Source organism: Pomacea canaliculata, linkage group LG1 (assembly GCF_003073045.1).
Source record: "Pomacea canaliculata isolate SZHN2017 linkage group LG1, ASM307304v1, whole genome shotgun sequence".
Classification (NCBI taxonomy): domain Eukaryota; kingdom Metazoa; phylum Mollusca; class Gastropoda; order Architaenioglossa; family Ampullariidae; genus Pomacea; species Pomacea canaliculata.
The window spans coordinates 4406189-4430403 of record NC_037590.1 but is presented as its reverse complement, the minus strand read 5'-3'; the positions used below and the strand labels follow the sequence as shown (position 1 = coordinate 4430403).

The window sequence follows — 24215 nt, the reverse complement described above, 5'->3', positions numbered from 1 at the left end:
TGGTGTCCCCTGAAAAAAATCCTCCGGTAAATTACTTTGAGAGTACACAAATATAAATAAAGCAAATATTAACAAAATGATTAAATTTTAATAATAAACTTGGCATATAATGCCGTATTGTTTGTTTATAACGTAATATTTAAAGACCAGTGGCATTAATTCCAAAGATCTACGTTTGTTCAGAGACTAAGGCTAAATTATCAACATGGCTTTCTCATGAACACACACGGGAGAAACTTTGAAATCATGTGTTGATATAACTTAAGATCGCTGGATAGTCAGGATGCGGACAACAAATATGTGCGATAATGAGAACGATTACTTCGAGGAAGATGAAGAAGATTTGTTGGATGGACAATTACCTGTTGTCTGCAATCAAAATCGTCATTTACAAAAGATCGAAGGGTCGCCTATGATCACCCAGACATGGAGAATGAAAGAACGGGTGCGATAAATGTTTCCTTTGTTTATTTAACTTCTTTTTCTCGTAAGCTGCGTGAAGCGCCAGAAGAACATTTGCTTTCATGTGTTGTATTTATGTTTCAGTCATGCCAAACCTGTAGACATGAATGACATATTTAGGCACTTTGAGAGTGATGTGCACTCGATGATGCGCTCTGTTTATGAAATCTCTGATTTAATTCGGTTAAACCAGATTTTGGAGTTGTGAGTAATCTGCCGTCTGTCTTCACTATCATTATCACTTGAATCACCTTGCGACAATGTAATTATTTGTCCATACAGAATAAACATTTACTGTGAGAAACAGTGAACACAGATGAGTATATTAATAATGATGATCATATATTGTCCATTAAAATACAAATTGTGATGGATATTTTTTTCTGCAACGAAGCAAGAAATATATGAAAGCATTAGAGTATAAAATAATACATGGGACAACATAAAAAGACGACAACAGTGGGTGACGTAGCATCCAAACTGTCCAGTATAAATAGCAGGCAAAAGTCAGTGCTTGTACCTGTTTACCGAAAGGCAGCTGGTCCTGCATGGAAAAGCAGTAGAACTTTGGTTCTGACCAAGTGAGAAGTACCATTTTGCTGCAAGGTATTTTGGTCCCACTGGAAAGCGGCTCACGTCACTCAACCTCCACCTTCTATGTAAACTTCAGTTCTTACCACCCTGAGTACAAGAGAAGTACCAATTTGCTGCAAGGTGCTTTGGTCCCGCTGGAAAGCAGCTCATGTCACTTGGGAACTTCTGTCCTCTTCCCTGGAACACCAAACAGGAACGGACTGATTTGGTGCTAGGGGCCGCAGTGTTGGCCTTTTGCAAGGGACGTCGTCAGTCCGGCTACAATATCACACTTCACAGAGAGTGGACACACCCAAGTCTTAATATTCATTAAATAGCAATGAACAACAAATACATAAGATCTTCAAACTAAAGATTAAAGGATGGAGGACACTATCTTTTTGTGATTAGTGTTTATGACCTTGTGGTTTTTAATGTTTATTTATTATTGCTAGGATAATCACTGTACATTATCAAACATTTCTTAGAGTGTTTGCAGTGTCTTTTTTCCAGATGAAAACAGTCAGTGTAGCTCTTGTACTGTGTCTGAATATTGGTGTAGACCCACCTGATGTTGTGAAAATATCCCCTTGTGCAAGGCTTCAGTGCTGGATAGGTAAGTAGTATTGTTTGGAATATTACTGCACTTGTACGAGTAGAGCTTTTATTGTTTGCTTTTATTTTACTCGTTATTTTACATACACTGTTTTAATGGAGATAAGACATAGCTTATGAGACCAGTAATTCTTTGAATTTCTTTTTTGTTATGGTTTTTAGTTCGTGAGCAAGGCCAGAATAAAAAAAAAACATGTTTGATAAAGAAGAGTCTTATGTAAAGTGTTTATGGATAGCTTTGGATTTTGGCAGAGCCTAATCCCGTGAATGCACAGAAGTTCTTGGAAGCCATTGGGGCAAATTTACAAAGACAGTACGAACGATGGCAACCCAAAGCTCGCTACAAGCAGTGTTTGGATCCCAATGTGGAGGAAGTGAAAAAGCTCTGCTTGTCATTAAGACGTAGTGCCAAGGTTTGAGCTAAATTTTTGACATTTCAGTTACTCTAAAATAGGCTCAATAATTTTTCTTTGTTGCTTTTGCTAGTAGGATCTTAACCACAGCCGATACTAAATTAACCCATCAGTAAGTTAAAGGCATGGGACTTCAGGATATAGCACAGCACCAATTATTTTACTTATATTTTTAGTATGTACAGTGATCAAATGATTACACAAAAGCCTATGTGTTTTCTTCAATCAGAAAGTTCTTTTATGGCATGTTTAGATATTTTAAAATTTTGATTGGCACTCTGATCATAAATGAGGATGATTAAACCGTTCTCAACACTTTTCTCATCAACATAGCTGTAAAGGGGTTTTATTGCATTTATCACCTTGCTCATTTTAACGACAGGAAGAGAGAGTGTTGTTCCATTATGGTGGTCATGGTGTACCTAGACCAACTGTTAATGGAGAAATCTGGGTCTTCAACAAAGTGAGTCCATTGGAAAATATATTTTTACTATAATATTTCTTATTATTGCTTAGAGCCACCAAATCACGTATTATTAATATTGTTTGTTGATAGCCTTCAACACCTACGATCCAGAGGTGATGTTTTGGGGATGTAAACTTTCTTCCAGCAGATTTTACACGATACATTTTTCATTATGAGAACTATGCGATAAAAGTAATGCTATTGGAGTTAATTGCTTTTGTATTTCTTTATGTAACTTTAACAATAAGAGTGACATTTTACAAACATGTATTATCAGTGCTTTTTTTGGTAGCTTATTGCTTCGCAGAGGTTTTTCTTTTGGAGGGGGAAGGGAGTGAGGTGGGGGGGCAAAGCCAGAATGGTTTGAAGCACTTTTTTGTTCCTATTCCAGAGTTTTACACAGTACATTCCCTTATCCTTGTATGATTTACAAACGTGGATGGAAAGTCCTTCCATTTATGTATTTGACTGTTCCAATGCGGGTATTGTTGCTGAATCATTCAAAGCCTTTGCAAAACAAACTCCACCTGAAAGGAATGAGGTACAGCATTTTGCAATATTTATAAATAAGTTAATGGAGTAATTCATTATGATGCATTTTCAAAGATCCCATTTATCTTTTATTAGCTCATCCAATATGAACAAATCAAGGCAACTGAAATGTAGTTATGAAGACCTTTGCATCTGCAGGTGAAAACTTTATAGGAAGAGCTGGGTGTGTTGAAAATTGACACACGTTCTTCATAGTCCATTAATTTGTAGGTGTGTTTTCGATGACAGTTTGTGGGCTGTTATGATTGCATTTCCAGTGTCATTCACAACTTTTTGTTGCTTTTTTTAATAAAATAATTTTCAATGAAAATATGGGCTGCTTAGCAGTCATAAATATTGTTTTAAGCTTAATATTTGAATAATAACACCCTTAAGATCAGTTTGCAGTTTTTTGTTGTTGTGGGTCTTCCTTTGTGTAGTCTCGATCTGAAGGTGCACATAGTGGGGCCTCAGTCACCGATGAGTCCACTACCACGTCTTCAACAGGGTCCTCTTCATCTCAACAGCAGGCTCCTTTCAACTGCATTTTGCTAGCAGCCTGTGGCAAGAACGAGTTGTTACCTATGAATCCAGAGCTTCCTGCAGATCTTTTCACTTCTTGCCTGACAACACCTGTCCGAATGGCTCTTCGCTGGTGAGAGAATGTGTAGAAGTGAGGTGAATTTGCTTGCAAATGGTGGTGGTGTAAATAAAAATAAAAGGAAGTCCTGTAAGAGTAACATTTGGATGCAAGTTTCAAATATTTGGGGGAGCGGGACATATTGCCAAAGTTTGCATTACATTTGGCTAGGTCAACTGCATTTGGTGAACAAGATTTCTGTTCAGCCAAAGACAATGATGACCTTTTATTCTTCTCATCTTTGTTTCCTTCAGGTATGTTCTGCAGAATTCTAACAGACTTGTACCAAGTCTGACTTTGGATATGGTGGAGAAGTAAGCTAATTTTATTCACCAGCTACTATAGTTATGGTCTAAAGTTTAGGTAGCAAAGTGTAAAGAGGTGCAGATTTTGGACGGTGTTGGTGCTGCCTCTTGCACACAGACTTTACTACTATTTCTCTAAACATCAAATGCTTCAGGGCACACTTTGTTTTTTACTACAATACAACTTTATTTTAGAGGGCAGTTAGAAATGAGCTCACACAGTCATAACCAACAGTCTAAAGCTACGTAGTACAACAACCACCTCCGGTACCGCCGCACATTTGTACCTGTCACACAGATTGTCACCAACCAGACACCCATACAATAATAGTTCAGACCTGCATGCTATCATTAACATGTGTTTAGAAGTCAAATGTGTGAAGCATAAAGGATAGCCTTCTTCTTTTGGTCCTACATGTAGACACAGAATTGTTGGCTTGACAGGATGGGAAAACTTTTCTGATAGAACAAGCATATCATCTTGATACAAGTGGCAACTTTTTATCACAACTGACCCTAGACATACTGCACATCTTGCATCTGTTACGGAGTATTTGTTTTCTTGCCAGAATTCCTGGCCAGCTGAATGACAGACGCACCATGCTTGGAGAGCTGAACTGGATTTTTACCGCCATCACTGACACCATTGCGTGGTACACGTTGCCTCGGGGTATGGAGAAGTCTAAAATCTGAAGTTTATAGTGGCTCTTGCTCCTTTCTAAATGGTGTACTTAGTAACTTCCATCTGATAATTTTCTATGGTGCATATTGAGACAAAGTATGATAGAATGTAATATTTCAGAACGTTTAGTTGTTGGTATTACTTTTAAAGTCCCAGAAATGCCAGAGGACCTAAAAATATGCTGTTGGAAGCTTAAGATTGCAGAGAAGATAGTATATTTGTGTTCTCCCATTATCTGGTAGTGGTAGTAGCAAAACTAGAAAATTATTTTTAGAGTATGCTAATTATTCAAGCTCCATGTGTATGTAAACCCAAATCTTAATTTGACATAGAATTGATGCACTCCTATTCTCTGATGTATTGTGCTCTTTTTGAATATTCAAGTGACTGGCTTATTCACAAGTGTTTGGCTGATTTTTTTTTTTTTTGTCCTCAGATTTGTTCCACAAGTTGTTCAGGCAGGACCTACTGGTGGCAAGCCTGTTCCGGAATTTTCTGCTGGCAGAACGCATCATGCGGTCCTACAACTGCATTCCCATTTCTCTGCCAAAGTTGCCTTCGACATACCAGCATTCTATGTGGTATGCTTTAAATGCGAAAAAATGCAGGATAAAAGTCTTATAACCTCAGCAATGGATTCAGAAGTTTTAAAAAAGTGTTGATCTGTGAACTAAAGCTTTAAGATAAGGCACCTTGCAACAAAGTGTTTTATGAAATTTTGATGTTAGAGATGAGTGCAAAATTTCACCTACCAATGTGTTTATTTAAGATATATTTTGCATTGAACTTTGGAAGTTTGAGAAATTGCATCTCAGTAGAGTAAGTGATTTGTCATGGAAGCATTCAGTTCTCTCTTTGTTGATGATGAGGTATCCATTGATTTGTTATTCCCTGGAAGATACTCTTTTGCAAATATGAACAAGGAATGATATATAGAGCAGCTACATGAGGTTCCAAATTATTTTAAACTGTTAGACAAGACAGACAGAGAGCTAAGAGTGCAAAAAGAACTGACAACAATGTATTGTCTTCCCCCTTCCACACACTTTTATTTATCTGGTAGCCTTTATTTTATTAGACATATTTCATACACTTACCATTTGTAATAGCAGGAAGTTTATAAACCTTTGTCATGTGCGTGTCTGTGTTTGACACAGGCGAGCCTGGGACTTGGCACTAGATCTGTGTCTTCAACAGCTCCCTCTTGAAGGAGAGGGAGACGGTGCTGTGTTCCAGCACTCTCCTTTCTTTGCAGAGCAGTTGACAGCATTCCAGGTGTGGCTCACATATGGATTTGAGAAAAGAGAGCCACCTGAACAGTTGCCTATTGTATTGCAGGTTGGTATATCATTTGTTTGTTTGATAAGAAATACTAAAGCTTACAAAATAACACATTTTTAAAGATATAAAGATATTTTTTATATTTTCAAATTTTAAAGCTGTGTATTCGTGCATGTTTATGTGTGTTCTTGCATGCATTTGCATATGTACATTGTGACTTTCAGGTGCTTCTCAGTCAAGTGCACAGGCTTCGGGCTTTAGACTTGCTTGGTAAATTTGTTGACCTTGGACCATGGGCAGTTAATTTGGTAAGTTATCTCAGGAGCAATGGCTTTTTTCATACAGCTAAAGCTCTTAAAGGCGGAACTTCTGTTCGGACAGAATTGAATAGTATCGTCCATGAGAGGGAAGGTAGGAGTACACTCTGTGCGGACTGCTAGCAGCCAGTCATCTCCAATTACTGCCCGGACAATAGGCAGGGTAGCAATCACAGGCACTGCCGACTAGCCTGGCAATAAAAAGTCTTCCTTACCTGACCAGTACTTGCTGTAGGGTCTGAGAGCTGAGGTGAAATACTAGCATGGTTAGGACTGAATGTATTCTCCACAAACAAACAAAACAAGATAATATAAAGAGAGAAGGATGAACAGCGCAAATCACACAAACATAAAGACAGCTGAATTTTCAAACTTTATTTTTATTGCCTTTTTGTCTTTCTTTCTATCTCTTATCTTTTTTTCCTCATAAGCGGGGATATCAATATTCGGCTTGTAGTCCGTACTTACATGTACGGTCTATGTGTGCATTCCAACAAAGTTATGAGTGCGACATGCATGTATGCTAGTGTTCACACTGTAGTATTATTATTTTATTTTCCAGTTGTTATATGTTATACAGTTGTTTGCACCCAAACACAGATATACTTTTTGTCAGTCATCAGGGGAATAAACCGAAAATGTTGAATATTATCACCCCTTATGAGTAAAGAAAGATATAGAGATATAAAGACAGATAGACGAAAGGAATAAAAATAAAGTTTTAAAATTCAGTTCTCTTTGTGTTTGCGTCATTTCCACTGTTCATCTTTTTCTCTCTATTTTATGGAGAATACATTCAATTGTTGGTCCTAACCCTGACAGTATGTTCAGTCGGAAACTGTTTCACTTCAGCTTTCTAAACGCCAACAGCAAGTTATCGGCTCAGAAAGATGTTTTATTGCTCGGGTAGTCGCCATAGCCTGTGATCTCCACCCTTCCTCAGGGTCAGGGTAGCAATTAGGGAAAACTGCCGCTTGTAAAAGTCAGCACCGTGTACTCCTACCTTCCCTGGCACAGGCGAAACCATTTTAAAAAAACGCCCACAAGAAGTTCCGCCTTTAAGGACTGTAGCATCTTATTTAGACTCATATTGTGGTCAACGATGTAAGTAAGAACAATTACAAAAATTGATATTAAAAGAAATTTGTGAAGATTGTAAAGGATTTTAAAACAGCTTTTTTTGTGAAGATCATTAAATACACTTCAGTACATAAGATATAACCCTTGATATGCTTGCAGTCCAGAAATCAGTGTTGCAAAAAAGTAAGATGATTATTGTTTCAGGCTTTATCTGTGGGAATTTTCCCATACGTGTTGAAACTGCTGCAGAGTCCTGCTCGTGAACTCCGACCTCCACTTGTGTTTATCTGGGCTAAGATAATGGCTGTGGACAGTGTAAGTAATAATTAGAACAATCTGTGAGAAGAAGGGGGAATAGGCAATATATCCATGCTTATTTTTAAATGCATGACTAATTCTTTAAATGGTTGATGTTCAAGTATTGAAATGCAATCAACACTTATAGTATGAGCTTATTTTACTATGGATATTTGCCGCAGAAGAATCCTCATTCCAGATCGTTTGAGGCCTGGATCAATGACTGCACAGCCTACCGATAGGCTCCAGGGTAGAAATAGAGAAAACTATGTTGCTGAAATCAAAGTAGATGTAAATTGAGACTAAACATCCATACATCTATTGGTATGTGGAACATCTGCACTTTACACCAGTTCAGCAAAGTGAAAAAACTCACCTATAAGCTAGAACAATATTGGTGGGACTTTGAGGGAGTGGCAGAGATCAGATGGCCAAGATTTGGGGAGACAGCAAGTGATAAGGGCCATAAAATCTGGTACATATAGGCTTCCTTGTACATAGAGACATATTTGGAGCTATTCTCAGCTGTATCCTCAAGGCTGATCTCAATTCTCAATTCTTCTAGGCATCACAATGTCAAGCAGTCCAAATTCCATGTGTCAAGACAACAAAGTAGAGGAGTTTTACCAAGATCTAGATGAGGTCATAAAGGCAGTATGAAAAAAGGCTGTCCTCATTGTGGATGGTGACTAGATGGTTTGGTTTCCTAACCAAATCAACTTCATCCTGCTGCCCCGACTCTTCATATCCACCGTCAATAAGGTCTAGACACTAATAGGATCAGGAAGTGCTAAGGCTTTAAAGGAAAGGGAAACAACCCTGGACTTTGAAGGACATCCTAGACCTCTGTGACCAAATAAGGGCCATTTAGGAAAAGCAAATCCGAAGCAGCTTCAAAGTACAAAAAATGAATTGTTCCATGGGGAAAGGGATGAAGGCAGCTAGAAAGAACTAGATCAAGGGTACTAGGGAGAAGTAGACCAAAGGTCAGCACTGGACCATAGAGGAGGGAATAGAAGGCCTACCATCTGGTCAATTTGACGTTATTGAAGACAGCAGTGGCTGCCTTCTCACAGATGCTATCATCCTTTAAAACAACTGGACTAGAACTATAGACATGTAGACCTTCCAATCCTATAGGATATGGTCAAAAGAACAGTGCACAGTCTGAAGGAAGGGAGTCTCCTGGCATTGACACCCCAAAGACTGACCTTGTCAGCTGCCATGTCTGTCCATGTGCACCCCGCCATGACCAGTACCAGTCAAGGAATGAATGAAAGAATGAATTTCTTATTTTTAATAATTTCAGTTCAGCTGGTGAACTACCTTTCTGATTTTAATTCAGTTTGTCATTTGATATTGTGCCGTTTAAAATTCTGAAGGAGGCACATACTTGAATGATAAATGTTGTCTGAAATGATTGTCCACTGTCAAGAGTAAACATAATCTTTAGGTCTTTCACAGTTTCTTGCAGGTTCTGAGGCAGCTCTTGAGAAACAATAAAAAATTATTTGTTTGATGCCACATACACAAAAATATATACTAAAATGTCGTTTTCTCTCTTACAGTCATGTCAGGTTGACCTAGTCAAGGATAAAGGCCATTTATATTTTCTGTCTGTACTGGGAGATCAGTATATGCCAGTAAGTGTTACCTCTTTCTCTACTGATACTTTCTTTAGCTGCCCTTGAGCAACATTTTTAAGAATTCCATCTTTTTGTCTTACAGCATTTTCTGACATTACCATTAAATCTTTTTTGGTACCAGCTTTAAAGTCACAACTTAAGCAATCTCAGAGTTTAGTTTTTGTTTTATACCTGGTCTGCAGTAAAGGTTCTGTAATGATGAAGTGTAAGCAGGTACTGCATCCAGAGCAAACAATGGGAATCAGATGGTATCTGATCCCTTACCCAATAATCTTAACTGTTTTGGTGACAAGCATAATAGCACCACACGTAAGTGTTATTCATGTGAAAAATCTTGTTTATGGCATTTTTCTTCTCTGGATATTACTATGTGACATGGTGGCATTGGCAAATATTTTCTTTTTTCACTAACATGTTTGCATTTAGCTTGTGTACTGGCTGGCTTCCAAACACTCCCATCTTTAATTAGGCATTGTTCCAATATTATCTCACATAGTAATAATGAAACAATCTTGAAAAAGGAAGGAGATGCACATGTTATGTACATTTAAATGTGTTGCTACCAATTTTCAGGCTGAATATCGCACTATGGCAGCATTTGTTTTGACAGCCATCATGAATGACTATCGACCTGGACAGGTAAGCTAGCAAATGCTTCAAATCCTACTTTGTTAAAAATATGCCATTCATAGGCTTAGCACATGTTTAACAAGAATAACTTGTGAGGACATTTATAAATGTATCTGTTTACAATATATTATAATTTAAAACTGCCTCGACCTGTTTACTTTGGTTTTAACATTTTTTAAAATTAATGATTGTGGCATTTTTTTCTGATGCTTTTTGTTGATAAATTAATTTGTAGAGTGGGTGATGGTTACACGAGATTGCCAAGTTCATTGTTGAGTCGTGTACTAGTATAGTAGAAGCACTTGCTTGGAACAGTTTGCATTTTTGGCAGCATTTTGTTTTCATCCACTCTGCTACCTCCTCCTGTGCCTCCCCTCCCCTCTCCCTCCCCTTCTTGCTGGCCAATTGTGCTAGCATTGCTGTGAGCAACATGAATGATATCTGAGTGTGGACAAAGCATGTAATCTTCTGTACAAATAACAAGCGCAAATCAGTTTTCTCACCTTTTCAAATAGAAAGCATGTCTTAGAGAGGTTTTGATTCTGGAAAGGAAACAAGCTCCTTCCTAGTGCAGCTCATATTCCTTACAGATGATGTGGGTGCTATACACAGCCAGTTATCATAGAGGCTTCTAGTTCAGATGGGCAGCAAGCTTTACACATTTATTTGCACATATAATACTTACAGGTTGTGCACACAAGAGACAGCTTGTTGCCATAGAGACTCCTAGATGGCAGCTTTCGAACATTAGCACACATATGTACACTTTCTTACATTCTGTGTGCATTGAAGCAGCTAGTTGTTGTATAGACTCTTGGTTCTGCTGAATGTCGGCTCTTGCACATTCGAGCACATAAACTTGCTTATATCGTGTGCACATGAGAGACTCTTAGCAAAGAGTAAAGACTCTTAGTTTTGCTGCAGGGCAGACACATTATCGATCTCCTACCCCTCATTAAACAGCTTACAGGTCACCTGGTTTCTAAACAGGTTGCTTTGTAATTGAGACTAATAAATATTTGCATGCCTGAAAACACCAAAATGTGTCAGATAAACTTACAGGTTGTGGTTGTCTTCAGGCAATCTGTTTGAAAGATAATGTCATCGCCACCTGCCTTGAGCAACTAAATGACAGCAGTGGTGAACTGCGACAGTGGCTGGCCTTGTGTTTAGCCAAGGTAGGTATTTTAAACATATGACATGATACTGGCAACAAGAAGTGTGTGACAAAAAGGTGAATTTTGAACAAAAGCATCTATTGCTGTCTTAACCTGCGTTTACATTGTGATTCATGCATTTGATAATTAAACATATTTGCTAGATGAGTCCTACTGAGTAGCATAAGCCTTTCTTCTTTGACTGTACCAGAGGACATGACCATATGAGATAAAGGGTTACACTCTTTAGCCATCAAAAGGGCTGTCTCCTGTGACAGCATGTGCCTGGCATTGGTAAATTGACTACCTTCAGCATTTTTAAGCTATGAAGCAATTAGAACTTTTCTGACAGCTTAGCTTGTGGGATGTCTGTTTGCACTGTGTTTTTGCTAGCTAATCTCGAGAACGGTATGCTACTTATTCTTTTTTCATGTTTTAGAACTTGGCCTGGTTCTTGATGTTTACCTCCAAGACCCATTAGATTCAGTCTTAGCTCCATTTAGCAGGGTCAAGGAAAAGTTTGTTTTCCTGTTGACCCTGGCCACTGTAAAAAAGGTCTTTGAGATGCTGGTTCTTCTGGTTGACCTCGTTTTGTGCAGTTCCACAGTTTTGTGTGGCAGATGATGTCCAAAAACTTTCTTGGATAAGTTTTGATACTTTAGATACCTGGTTTCAGTCTCTAGAAAGTGTGATCCAGCTCCCTAGCTGGACCCAGTCTGGATGGTCCGCATTTCCTGAAGGTCATAGTTGATGTGGGGAAACCGTGCATGACACTTTCGGCTTCTGAGGGCTGACCATGTTTAGAGGTCTTCAGCCTGGTCATTCTGTTTTCAGTTGTGTTTTAAATGCCTAAGTCTCGTTCTCCACAGGTTTCTCAGTTGCTTCATGTGCACCCAGGACTAGTCTGCACTTGCGCTGTCATGCCTTCTGTTGCTTTATCGGACTGTTGTCCACAGTCGGGTGTTGTTCGTTTGGTTTCCTCTTGTGAGAGGCCTTTTTTCATGCACGCTGCTTCTGTAACACTGTTGCGGCCAGTAATGACGGTGCAGCAGGTTGCTTCTCAGGTGGTTTCTTTCCTCTGCCTGATCTTTATTCTCCTATGGTCATGTCATCTGGTGCAGTCTAGAACAAAAAATTTTGATAGTAAATTCTCTTTCTTTGAGACTTATCAGATGACGTGACATCAAGGCCCTCCCAACCTCCCTGCTGTTTGGGTAGAGTGTTTTTTGTAAAAACTGGTGTGTTGACCTTGTATTTGGCCTTTTACATTGTTAGAGGGCAGTTGGTTACTTGATTAGTAGAGTGCTCTGCATGCTAAGCTAGTGCTATCTCTCTGTCAGGGGAGACAACTTTTCGATGGTTAAAGAGTGCCTGACGTCTCGATAAAAGAGAATTTACACTCCAAAAGCTTTTTCTTCTTTAAATAGAACATTTTATTGTTGGCTTGAAAAGCTTATAAATCTCTTAGTGTGAGAATATATTTTTAATTTTGGAATGTTGTCTGAGCATGAATGAAAGCCAGTTTCTGTTAGTGGGAAGTGAAACATAAATATAAACTTTTTTTTATAGTTTGTCAAACTTTTTTGTACTTTAGGTGTGGACAAACTATGACAATGCTCGCTGGTGTGGGGTGAGAGACAGTGCTCACGAGAAGCTGTACAAGCTTCTTTCTGATCCAGTTCCTGAAGTAAGACTTTTTTTTTATTATTTAAGGATGAGACTTTGGCCAGCTGTGGAAGAGATTTCTTACACTGTTATTTTGTTGGCATATTGTAGTTATGTAATTTTGGCATGTTGTAGCTACTCTTGTAAAACAGGCAAGGGCTGGCATGGGTGTTTGTTGTCAGTTACAGTTTGTGGAAGTTTTCTCTATTTCAAAAAAAGTTATGCTCAGCAATTAAATTGTTGTAGCTAATACCTGGTATAATTCTGGATACCACAGTTTAACTTATGAAGAGAGTTTCTTGTTTTCAATATTTTCCACTCATTATTATATGTATATTCCACCAATGGCTTGTATATGCTGTGTTTGTCTTTTTTTTTTGCCAATTTTTTTATGGAACCCACTTGTCTCTTTTCACAGGTGAGGGCATCGGCTGTTTATGCTCTAGGGACATTCATTTTCAACGGTAGTGAACGAAGTGACCATGCCAACAGCATTGAGCTGGGCGTGGGCATGAGTCTTGTACAATGTGCCGCTGATGGAAGTCCTCTGGTCAGAAAGGTAAGGAGCTGTTACCTCACATTCCCTCCAAATTTTACTACCAAAAAATGGTATTTTAGTGTTCCACAAACCATTGATACTTTTTTGAGGGTTTTATTTTTTTTTTCAAGTAGAGATATTTTTTGGGGTAATGCTGCTGATAGAATGTCTGAATTAAAAGAATCTACTAAACATATGCACTTGAATGTGAGCCTGTTTCTCTAAATGTGTGTGCTTGAGAGAGAAGACAGAGCTGGAGGTTAATGGAAAAAGCGAAGGTTGCGATTGCAGAAGGTTATCTTTGGGCAGCCTCATTCATTTGTCTGCTTGTTCCAGGAGCTTGCTGTGGCCTTTGGTGGGCTCGTTGAAACATTTGAAGCACAATTTGTTGTGGTGGCTGCCCGGATTGCTGAGGAGGAAAAGCAGAAAGATCGATCATCCCCAGTCATTGTAGGAGAAACGTCGGGTGGGTGGAGTTTAGTGGCACAAGCACAGCCTTCTGGGATAGGTATATAGTTAATCATTCTATTCAGCCCTGATGTCCATATTTCACTCTGTCTGCTACAGCAGCTTGATTCACTCTTCTTGTAGTTGCATGGAAAGACTAATTGTCTGGTAAGTAGTGGTTCCTGCTATTGCTTGGGATTATGCAGCTGTGCATTTGCTATGATTGCACATCTGTTTCATGTCTGGATTAATCGCATTTCTGTTATGCATGTTTTCATTTGTACAAGGATTAATATAGATGCAAACCTAAAGCCACTGTTATAATCTGAGCTGCCTGTTTAAGAACAGCTGCTTAATGGGTTATGAGTTCATGACAGATATCCATTCATGATAAGTTTTGCCCTAGGATGAATCATGCAACTGTAATATATTTTGCGTGAATTTTCAAAAAGAGCTGTTTCCTTATAACTTCAACAAAGATGAACTTCATTTAACAAAAAGAGATTTTATTTAAAATAGAAAAATATTTATGAGCATGAAAGGTATTTTTATCATTTTTTTGTTCATCTTGTAAATCTGTATAAAATTTAAAATGGATAGCGTGATAAAGTGTGGGGAAGTTCTGGGCAAAAACAAGTCAGGAGGCACAATTTATTTTTAAAAATTTTTCTCTCCCTATTAATGATTGATAATTGCATGTATCTATCAAATATTTAATAAAGAAATTAAAGAAATTAGTAAATGACACATTACAGCAGTGAGTCAGTACAATTAGAAAGTACTTATCTTTTCAGATCTAAGATCAGTTTTTTTCAAGGCTTTAAATGATAAAAGGAAGAAAATATATTTGTCCAATAACAATTTTGCTTCCAATGCAACTGTGTACAAATATCAATAAATGCTGTGAACCTTTCAAACTGGCCAAAAAACGTTTTTTACTGTCTGGCAACTTGTCTAATGAAAGTCTGTGCTTGCAGACCTCCTGGTTAAAGGTAGATGGCAATACTCAATCACAGCTTTTATTTTTATGTTTTCGTAAGCTTAAAAGTAGTTTTGAAGAAAATGTGCACAAATTTCAAACCCAGAGAAGCCAGGAATTTCCACATGATAAACTAGGGTGTAAACATAACAAGGGAAGACAGATATCTATGTCATCCTGCAGACTGCAGACTATGGGCTGCATAACCGATTAGCGCATAACTGAAGACAATATTTGTGATTTCAGCAGTACTGGGACAATGTAAATGTGAAAAAGCAAACTAGACTCAAGAAGATGTTGGTTAGGACTGTCCACTAATTATCAACTACATATCAACCAGCATATCAACCAAATCTGACAATTGGCTTAACTCATTCCTGATGTTTTGCCACTCTGAAAAGAAACAGTTTTGTCATCTGAGGATGATGTGTACACAGTGTGACGGGGTCCACAAGTCAACACTAAGACAACCAAGATGTAAATAAGCAAGCTAGAAAACCCCACTTTTGCTGGACAGTTTCTGGATGGGTAAAAGGAGTTTGCCTTACCAGTAATATTCTGCTTCACAGATGAGTGCCAAATTTTAAGTACCGTTCCCAGTTTTACATAATCACATCTCAGGTTATGAATGCTGTACATATTCCCAGCATGTCCATTAAAGACCTCACATCTGATTATTTTAATTCAGTAGATTCCGTGAATTTAAAATAAATCTGTGGAATATATTAGTTTGCTCTGGAAAAAAACCCTATAAATCCTGAATGTTCTCGGGTATTGGAAGAATTCAGTCTGCACAATAGATAAATAGGAACTGACAGTAAATAAAAGCCACTCGTTTCAAAAATAGTCATTGTCAAATAGTCAAATTTAATTTAATTTATTATCTTTTGAAATTTTCTGAAAATGTTTTTCAGTTGAAGTTTCAACTCTTCAGAATTTTATTAAAGAAGATCTGTGTAAATATGATATATCAGTATAGAATCCTAACCCACCAATGTAGAAAATGAAATTCAGGTGCTGGAAGTATCTTGTACAGCTTAACCAAATGAATTGAGCTCTGTTGTTAAGCTTATGCTTTTCTAATGAAATTTAGTAAGAAGTTGAGAATGTCAGCATATCATGATTTCATTGTCTTGTTTATCCAGATTGTATGATCTTTTTAAAAAAAAATTGTCTTGTTTCTTTGGACTTGTTTTTGAGACAATGAAACTTTAATTTTACTTGAACTGAAATTTTTATCTACCTTTTTGTAGGTTTTTTTCCTTTTGGTGGTATATTTGCCTTCATCAGTAAATGTTAATGAAGCTTCAAGAAAATCATTATGATGGGTATGGGGAGACAAATTCCTAGTTGTACAATTCAAATGAAGATTCAATTAAAAAAAACTGTTAACATTTCCTCCCTGCTGAAAAAAATTCTGTTAAATGATTTCAGAAAGATTTAAAGACTACTCTTTTATCTCTTAGTGCACTTTTGATTTCATGTTATAATTTTATTGCTTGAAACTGTTTTTCTCATAAACTGCTTATGTTCTTTGTGTGGTTGCTTGTGTAATTGATTTTTTTGTGTTTTTGTTTGTTTATTTGTTTTAAAACTGCTGATATCTTTAGTTTTTGATTGGTTTTGTGATGTTGACAGTGTTGACATTTTGCTCCAGGCTGGTGGAGAGGTGGTGAAATGTTCCAGGTTAAGCATGTACTCACACACATTCTAAAAAGAGGGCCAATTGGAGGCTGGCATGATTGTGTGTTAATATTTCTTTATCATTATAGTTTGTTCTGCAGCTGATATTTCAGGAATAGGAACTCATTCCTAATTATGCTTCTCATGAAGGCTATTCTGTATATTTCTGGTTGAATCACTGATTTTGCTGATGCCAGTACCCATAAGAGTTTACAAGGAGTCAGTGGTGTTCATGCTCTTGGGAGACTTTAGAAGCTAGTTTCAGTGTTCTTGCCTCGCCTTTTGCCTTCAAACTTATTCAGTCATCTTTACAAGACATGATTGGAAAATCTGTCTAGGTTGAGAAATGGAAAGTACTCCACTTTTTATCTTTTTGGAGTTGCAGATTTTTCTGTTACTGCTCAGGAATCCAGTGATGTAGGCACAGATAACAAGTCTTCAACAGCACAAGCTTAAGAGTTGAAAGATGTCTTCTTAGGCATCATAAAGGCTTTAGCGGCATGGTTTGGTAAAACTTGTACATTTCAAAATTGTTGTTCAGCTAATTTGCCACTTATTTGTTCTGGAGAATATGTTAGATTGTTTATCACAGTTGAGTTTATTAAAAAGCTGTAGACTGGGCTCGAACAAGAAAATTACCTGTCAAAACCACTGTCAACTCAAGTATAATGTTGTCTTTAAGAGATGAAACTCCTACCAAAAAGTGTTTAAAGCTTAAGAATTCTTCTCTCACTTCAGTACATCTCAGCATTTTGTCATGTTTGTGGCTTTTGGACTGGATTTACATTGGTTCTTGCTTTGCTTATTTCAGGTAATTAAAAAAAAATGTTTTGCATATTTTATGCAAAATATCTATTTACATCTCTATTTGGGTAACCCTATCAACCTGTCTTTTAGAAATCTCAAACTGTTTTTAATTCTGTGTCTGCAGAGCAAAATGCAGCATGCATTAAAATGTTAGAATCAGATCATTTTTGGCTGCTATAAGAAGCGATGATGGTCTAAAGGTGAAAGTAGCCATTCCATACAGTGATCTGTTTTCTGGGTGTTCTTGACAACCACAAATTTCTCCAGAATTTTTTTTGTCAGTAAGTTTCCTACGAACTAAAGAAACAGACATTACGTAGTAAGACTGGAATTTTGCTACACCCTGCTTTGCAAATCATAATAAGTTTAGTGATGAGACATGAAGGGTTTTTTTGTTGTTTTTTTTTTAAAGTGTAATGTCATAATTTTCTCATTTTCACCCACACATTGAGTCATTCACATTTCCACTGTCTTACAAGCTTGACCTTTCTTTTGGCTGATATTTCTGTATGTCATATTTTGTACATTTTTTTTCTGTTTTAGAAAGTTTACAGGAATTGCTTATACAATAGGGGTTTGTATGTGTATATATCAGGGATGCCCAACCAACTTCTGCCTACAGCGCAGGAAATCGGCATGTTAGTAATAAAAAAAAGACCTAAAAAAATGGGGGGAAAAAATGGGATAAAAAAAAATGGGATAGTTGGTTTTGGGTAGACATTTTCAAATATCCCACTAATTACTGCATAATTAATGGTAAGTACAACTTGTTTCTAATAAAAATGGTATCTGCTCTATTTTATTTCTTTTTTTGTATTTTTGCGGTGAAGCGGCCCGTGACACGCATGTAGGAAATGTGTATGGCCCGCAGGCCGAAAAAGGTTGGGCATCACTGGTATATATATTTATGTCTTTTATTCAAACACTCTTGCATTTTCTTTATTGTTAATGCTGAGGTGTCAGTATATATATAGCCCGTTTATGTAACATTGAAGTCATGGGGAAGAAGCTTTTCACTAATAAATCGGCGTGACCCAAAATCATTGTCGCCTTGGTGCACTTTGCAGACAGCGCCATCATGGGCAGCAGTGGAATGAAGCGCAGCTCATCTCGCACCAGCGTCAGAAGTTTGCTTTCATGTAAGGTGTATTTGCCTCCCTTGCCTCCTCTTTTTTCATTTGGCATGGGTTATTCCTGTTTTATATTTCTTCCATTGGAAGAAATTTGTGTCTTTCTGAGTTTCTTGTGAAGTTTCTTGACTTGGTTTTGTTCTTCCTGCCATACATGTCCTCTAGGAGCATACCTTGTCTTGTGATTCTGTGAGGTTCTTTGGGACACTGTGTTCATACCTTTCTCTGAGCATAGCATGTATGATGTAACAGCTGTTGAAATTCCTGCATGATCAGTTTTAACACATTTAGAAATCACTATTAACAGTTCTTCAAAATTAAAAATATACACTTCTACTTGCTCCAACCATCATAAAGCATGAAACATCATGAATAGTGAGTTTTTAAAAATAACATATTCTTTTTGTCCCTGCTCATTTAACTATACTAAACATCTGAACTATTAACATCTTTTTCTAACTTTTAAGAGTTGTGCTGATATTTCCTGCTCATCAAATTTATGTTGAAACTACACAGTTTTAACTCTTTTTGCAACTGTTTGAGGTTCCAGCATCAAAAATATTTTCTTTTTGAATCATACATACCTCTTTGTCATAATTGATTTTCTCATTGGAATTAGGCAGGACATTGTGCAGATATGATAGAGAGAGAATATATTGTATAACAACGGCTTCTATGCCTGTGCATGCTTGTTCATGGATTTATGTAGGCAAACATACATGTTTGTTTCTACACACTTGTATGTACATGCATGCCAGTTTGAGTGAGACATGGAGAAAGAAAGAGCCTGAATATGCATGGGCTAGAAGCACAAAATGTATTTAATTATGCTGTGGTTGTCCAGCTATTCAGCAAAAAATTACATTGCTGTTTATTTAAACAACATATACTCCTTTAGTTAGCCTGTAGAATGTGCTTTAATACATATGCTTACTCTTCTTTTATATTATGCTTTCCTTCCATTTGTTCGTTCTGTGCGCACACACTCTTCTTATCCACCCCACTCAGAAATTCAGTAGATCCTTTTCTCTTGTCTTGCTTAAATCAATAGACCCTGGCAATTTACTATGTATTTCGGACCACAATTGAGTGATCAAAAGTTGCATAGTGACCATAGTTGCATGCAGGCCCATTGTGTTAGAAAAGTGTCTATTTTAGACCATTTACTGTGAATGAAAGTGAACAAACTGTGTCCATTTTAGTGCTGTTTAACTGTAGATGAAAATGAAATTATTTATATCTGGAAAACTCTTCAGAGATCTTACAAACATATTTTTAAATCTTATTACAGTGGTTTCTTTTTAAATGGCTTTCTCTATCAAAATCGTGCCTTCATTCAGTGATGGGGCTTCTTTTGTCATGTGATTTTTTAAAGTCATTCTAAACTGATTGTAATGTGGACAATCATATTTTTAAATGACTGAAACTTGTTTCAGGGAGCTTAATGTGTAATTAGTAGATAAGTTTTAGTGACTTCCATGAACTAGTGCATAGTAAAAGAGCAAATGTAAGAAACAGTAGGTTAGTTTGTGTGAGTAGTGTTCATAGATTTTCTTGCTCAAAGGTTTATCTTGTCACTTGAAGACACATTGTGTGCTGAGAGCACCAACATATAGGCCTCAATCTTTTAAAGGTAGCTGTTGTTAAGAAACTACCTTTATGTTGTAAGACCACTAAGGTCTTAAATCACACACCTCATCGACTTGGTCATTATCCTGATTTGGAAGGTTTCTAGTTTTGTCATCAGAATTTATTTCAAGGATTCAGGGATATAAAGGGTACTCTTCATAATTAGCCGCAGCAACTTTTACTTACCTTTCTTTGAGTAATATTTCCTTTCAGAGTTTTAAAAGTTGATGCTTTCGTGTGTCTTTCTTCTCCCAGACACTGACAATAAACTGGGCTTTTTTTTATTTGTCTTGATATTGGCTGCCATTTCTTTATTGTCACACCATTTAGTTCCCCATGTGCAACAAGAAGGCATGTTTGTCTGGAGTTCTCCTGGTGCTAGTTTGTTGTCCTGGGGCTGGGTACACAGCTACACCAACCGGATGCTAATCCCTAGTGTCATTGCTACCTGCTAGATGTTATCTCCTAGCTAGCGGGATGTCATTCCTTAGCCACTAGAGTGACTAGACTGTCACTTTCTGTGATGTGAGTCTGCTTAGATGGCCTAGGAGCTTTAGAGTTTGATCCAGGTTTTTCATGACAGTTGTTCCAAGACTGTAGAAGACTAAAGGAGTGTAAAATGACTGCCTAGTCACTTTCTCACTCCTGCCAGCAGTGTATTTTATGAGATGACCTTTAAAAGCTCCTTGAGGAGGCAGGATAGGTCAATGGTCTCACAGAAAGTAGGTCTTTCCTGTTAGAGTAGCATAGTATTAAAATACAGTTTCTTACATTACATATTTTGCAGCACTGTGGTAGAGTAAAACAGAGAAACTGCTTGAGAATGCGTGACTTATTTTTAAAAATTTGTCTTGGATCTGAACACTTCAGATGCTCAGACACTTTTGGAAAACTGTAATTTCTGATACACATCAGCAAAGATCATCAGCTGATTTAGTCTTTTGCCAAATGACCTCATAGCTTGCCCTTTAACCTCCACAGCCTCTGGCTCAGGCCAGTTCCTACCCTTCCACCCTTCAGCCTCCACCACCAGCCTGGAGCCCAGTGATGCCAATGCTGCCTTTGGTCAGTCAGTCAATCTCCGGAGGTGTTCATCAGGGACTTCCATTGCAGGAGGCACGGCTATTTCTCTTCCCTTCAACAATGTGTACACATCAGTATGGCGATCACTTATTCTTCTGGCAGCTGATCCTCACCCTGAGGTATCAAAACTGGCAAAGGAGATGGTCAGCTTCATCAAAGACAGAGTAAGTGAGAAAAGTTAAAATTCGTATTTATACATGTTTTATTTATTTCTTCGCTTTTGTTTTCTTATCCTTTATTTTTTAAAGAGTACCACTTGTAAAATATAAGTATGCAGTAGAGTGGCAGTAATATTACAATGTGTTGTGGAAGAAGGGGTTTATCTAGTTTTCTCCTTTTTATATGAGTCTGTGATTGAATCAATAACAATTGATGATTTGAAAAGAACACTAATTATTGGAGAGAACTGATCTTAACTTCTGTAATTTTCTTTTTTTTTTCCCTTGCTGTTCAAGAGTTGATGAGATTTGGTCAGAGTATTTAGCAAAATCATCTATGACATATTTTGCTCAAGGATGTTTTTTGAAGACATTGTTTGACACAGATGTCAGCACCTCATTAATAAAATTTACTGTCAAATCTAGTTGCTTCCACCAGTTTTGGTTCATGCAGTGAAAAATGATTCATTCTCAAATGTCCTATTTGCTGAGTCCAAAAAGTTTCTTTCACAATAAGGGCTGTAATGTACTGCCAGAGCTAAGTGATAAAGAATCTATGTTGTTCACGGATGTGTTTAGGTGGACTGCTGTCTGTCTGCCGAGATCAACGCTTGGCCTCTTGTGAAGTTCTCCACTGTTAGTCTTGACGAGTCTAAGCAGTGAATGTGACTAAACCGGAAGCTTTGTATATACCAACCTTATATTATTCTCAGTAGTTAAGCTGAAATGGGACTAACCCGAAAGCTTTGTACACACCTGCCTCATTTTAGTAATTAACTGGGGAAAAAATCATCTGCAAGCAGTCCAGTAATACAAGTTTGTGATGTTTTGGTTGATCTTTTTCAGGGGCCAAAAAAAAAAACCCCCCTATTATTTTAAAATACTGAGTTATTTACAATTCTGAGAAAACTAGAGAATCATCAATATTAATAGCAGCATTGATAAATAAAGGACAGAATGGTAAGGTCCTGAATTGTAGATTTGAATCCCTGTTAATACTTCAAAACTTTGCAGTTTATGTCATTTTATTTATGTCATTTACATGTGCTAGGAACATTTTGATCAGAATGAATAAATTTGACTTTCCTTAATTTCTTTCTTGCACTTTGGATTTTTTTTTTAAATGTTAAATGTTTACAGCTGAAGTGGAAGTTTTATACTTTACCCTCAGACCCAAAAATGCATGCGCAATCTCACTCCTTTTTGGAGTCCCCGCCATGCTGTTCAGTTACATAGCTTACCTCTTCAGTGACTCATGAATCATGAGTCTGCTGTGGCAACTTAACCAGCCAGTTCTCTACCCAGGTTAAGGTAATTTTATCCCTGGGCAAATTACTAATGTCCATGAATATGAACTTTCTCATTTTTACCTAAAATCAGATTCACCATCCACGCCCTCCACCAGGAATGAACATAATGCACATGTCCAGTCCAGCATGTTTGACTGGAAGCCCATCCAGTCGGCCAGCCAACATGCGACATGGGTTTGTAACAGCTTTGTTTCCTTTATGTAAAAAATTGCAAGGCTTCATGTAGGATTGCATATATTTGTTTACAGGTCTTTGTTTGAACAAGAACTATGAAAAATGTGCAACTTTTTGCTTTGATGAGCTTATTGCTATTATTACCATGCTCAGCCATAGAAAAACACTTTTTAAAGATTGAAAAAAAGAGTTAAATAATCTTAAAATAAAGTACAGCTGGTGATAGCAATCGCAGCACACCTAGACATTGATCTCCGTTTTGTTGTGTTCTTAGGCAGTAAAGAGTTTTTGCAAATTATGTTGTGCTAGTCTTCTTAAATGGTGCAGATATATTCAGGTTACATAGTACTCAATCTTAAATTAGACACTGCATGTATTCTCATATTACGTTTGTCAGGCCCTAGAAGTAGCAGTAATAATAATAATAGAGCTGAGCTGTAAGTGGATGCATATGCAGTGTTTCTGTGCAGCACTCCACCTCCCAAGAACCTCATGTCTCAAAGCCAGAGTGCTGTCCCTCAGAACCCTCCCTCCCCTGCGCATAATGCTATGATGACCACAGGTGCCCAACATTCCATACAGTTTCCACTTCATCGGAAGGTGTTTGATAAAGGACCTTCACAGGTTTGTACTCCTTTGCTTATATACTGCCTGTATTAAATCATTTAACATCTTTTATATGGTCATCATTGACTTGATTGTTGACATGAATAAGACAAGTTTGATGTCTACCTAAAGCATTTTAATCTTAAAAATCACACAGTGCATGCAGGCCATACATCTGAAACTGATTTTAATGATCATTCACATTGTGATAAAAACCTAAAAATGTATAGAGCATACTTACACATTTCAAAATTATGGGTTATCTTCAACAGTCTGAGGAAAAGGACTCTGAAGAGGGGGTTTTGCGTCAGCTGCCCTCAGAAACACAGCTGTTTGCATGGAGTTGTCTCCACTTTGTGAATCCATTAATGCGAATTCCTGCAGACAAGGACCCTGAGAGTTTGGCCTACCACCGGCGACAGTTCAAATATCTACGGAATTCTCGTGTTAGGGCACGAGCTCGCTATGACCAGCATAGGGCAGGTAGGGAAACATGAGTTTGTCTCTTTCTGTTCATGATCAAGTTTATAGGCACCTTTTACTTAAGTGCAAATATTCACTCTCATTTTGGTAAAAAAATATTCTCATAAAAAATTGCATCCTACTAGACTTCGGAGTGGCTGACGTAAGGATCCAAGAGTTAGATGTTTAGAGTAAAATGACACTAAGTTTTGTGTTTGAATTGTTCATTTTCATCTCTGGAGTTTCAAAGAAAGATAAGAGATGCATGAGCTGCAACGAAAGAAAAAAATATCTGGATGTACTTGGTGCGTTATAATAGTTAAAATAGTTGCCCTTTAAATTAGTTTTTTTCATGTGACCTCTGTCATGTTAATCTCTCTGTGACTCATGTTCTCTCTCTCTCACACACACCCACACTTGCACCTTCTCCTCCCACCTCCCATAAAGAC

At 37.5% G+C, this 24215-nt stretch overlaps 1 protein-coding gene across 5 annotated transcripts in view; it reads left to right on the top strand.

Moving 5' to 3' along the window:
• Positions 1 to 180: 180 nt before the first annotated feature.
• LOC112558153 (regulatory-associated protein of mTOR-like) overlaps positions 181 to 24215 on the top strand; it is a 38347-nt gene continuing 14312 nt past the window's right edge. Inside the window, exons 1-23 of one of the 5 annotated variants that reach the window (XM_025228425.1) lie at positions 181 to 445; positions 1549 to 1651; positions 1903 to 2063; positions 2446 to 2526; positions 2921 to 3070; positions 3501 to 3715; positions 3955 to 4014; positions 4575 to 4675; positions 5124 to 5268; positions 5845 to 6025; positions 6193 to 6276; positions 7570 to 7680; positions 9231 to 9305; positions 9882 to 9947; positions 11018 to 11116; positions 12690 to 12782; positions 13179 to 13319; positions 13635 to 13764; positions 18282 to 18353; positions 20955 to 21220; positions 22595 to 22698; positions 23169 to 23322; positions 23577 to 23787. In XM_025228425.1, the coding sequence (XP_025084210.1) occupies positions 284 to 445; positions 1549 to 1651; positions 1903 to 2063; positions 2446 to 2526; positions 2921 to 3070; positions 3501 to 3715; positions 3955 to 4014; positions 4575 to 4675; positions 5124 to 5268; positions 5845 to 6025; positions 6193 to 6276; positions 7570 to 7680; positions 9231 to 9305; positions 9882 to 9947; positions 11018 to 11116; positions 12690 to 12782; positions 13179 to 13319; positions 13635 to 13764; positions 18282 to 18353; positions 20955 to 21220; positions 22595 to 22698; positions 23169 to 23322; positions 23577 to 23787 (2965 nt within the window). In that variant the 5' untranslated portion in view covers positions 181 to 283. Of the gene's footprint in view, positions 446 to 1548; positions 1652 to 1902; positions 2064 to 2445; positions 2527 to 2920; positions 3071 to 3500; positions 3716 to 3954; positions 4015 to 4574; positions 4676 to 5123; positions 5269 to 5844; positions 6026 to 6192; positions 6277 to 7569; positions 7681 to 9230; positions 9306 to 9881; positions 9948 to 11017; positions 11117 to 12689; positions 12783 to 13178; positions 13320 to 13634; positions 13807 to 18281; positions 18354 to 20954; positions 21221 to 22594; positions 22699 to 23168; positions 23323 to 23576; positions 23788 to 24215 lie in introns of all 5 variants that reach the window. The other 4 variants (XM_025228416.1, XM_025228452.1, XM_025228443.1 and 1 more) reach the window with 4 other exon arrangements.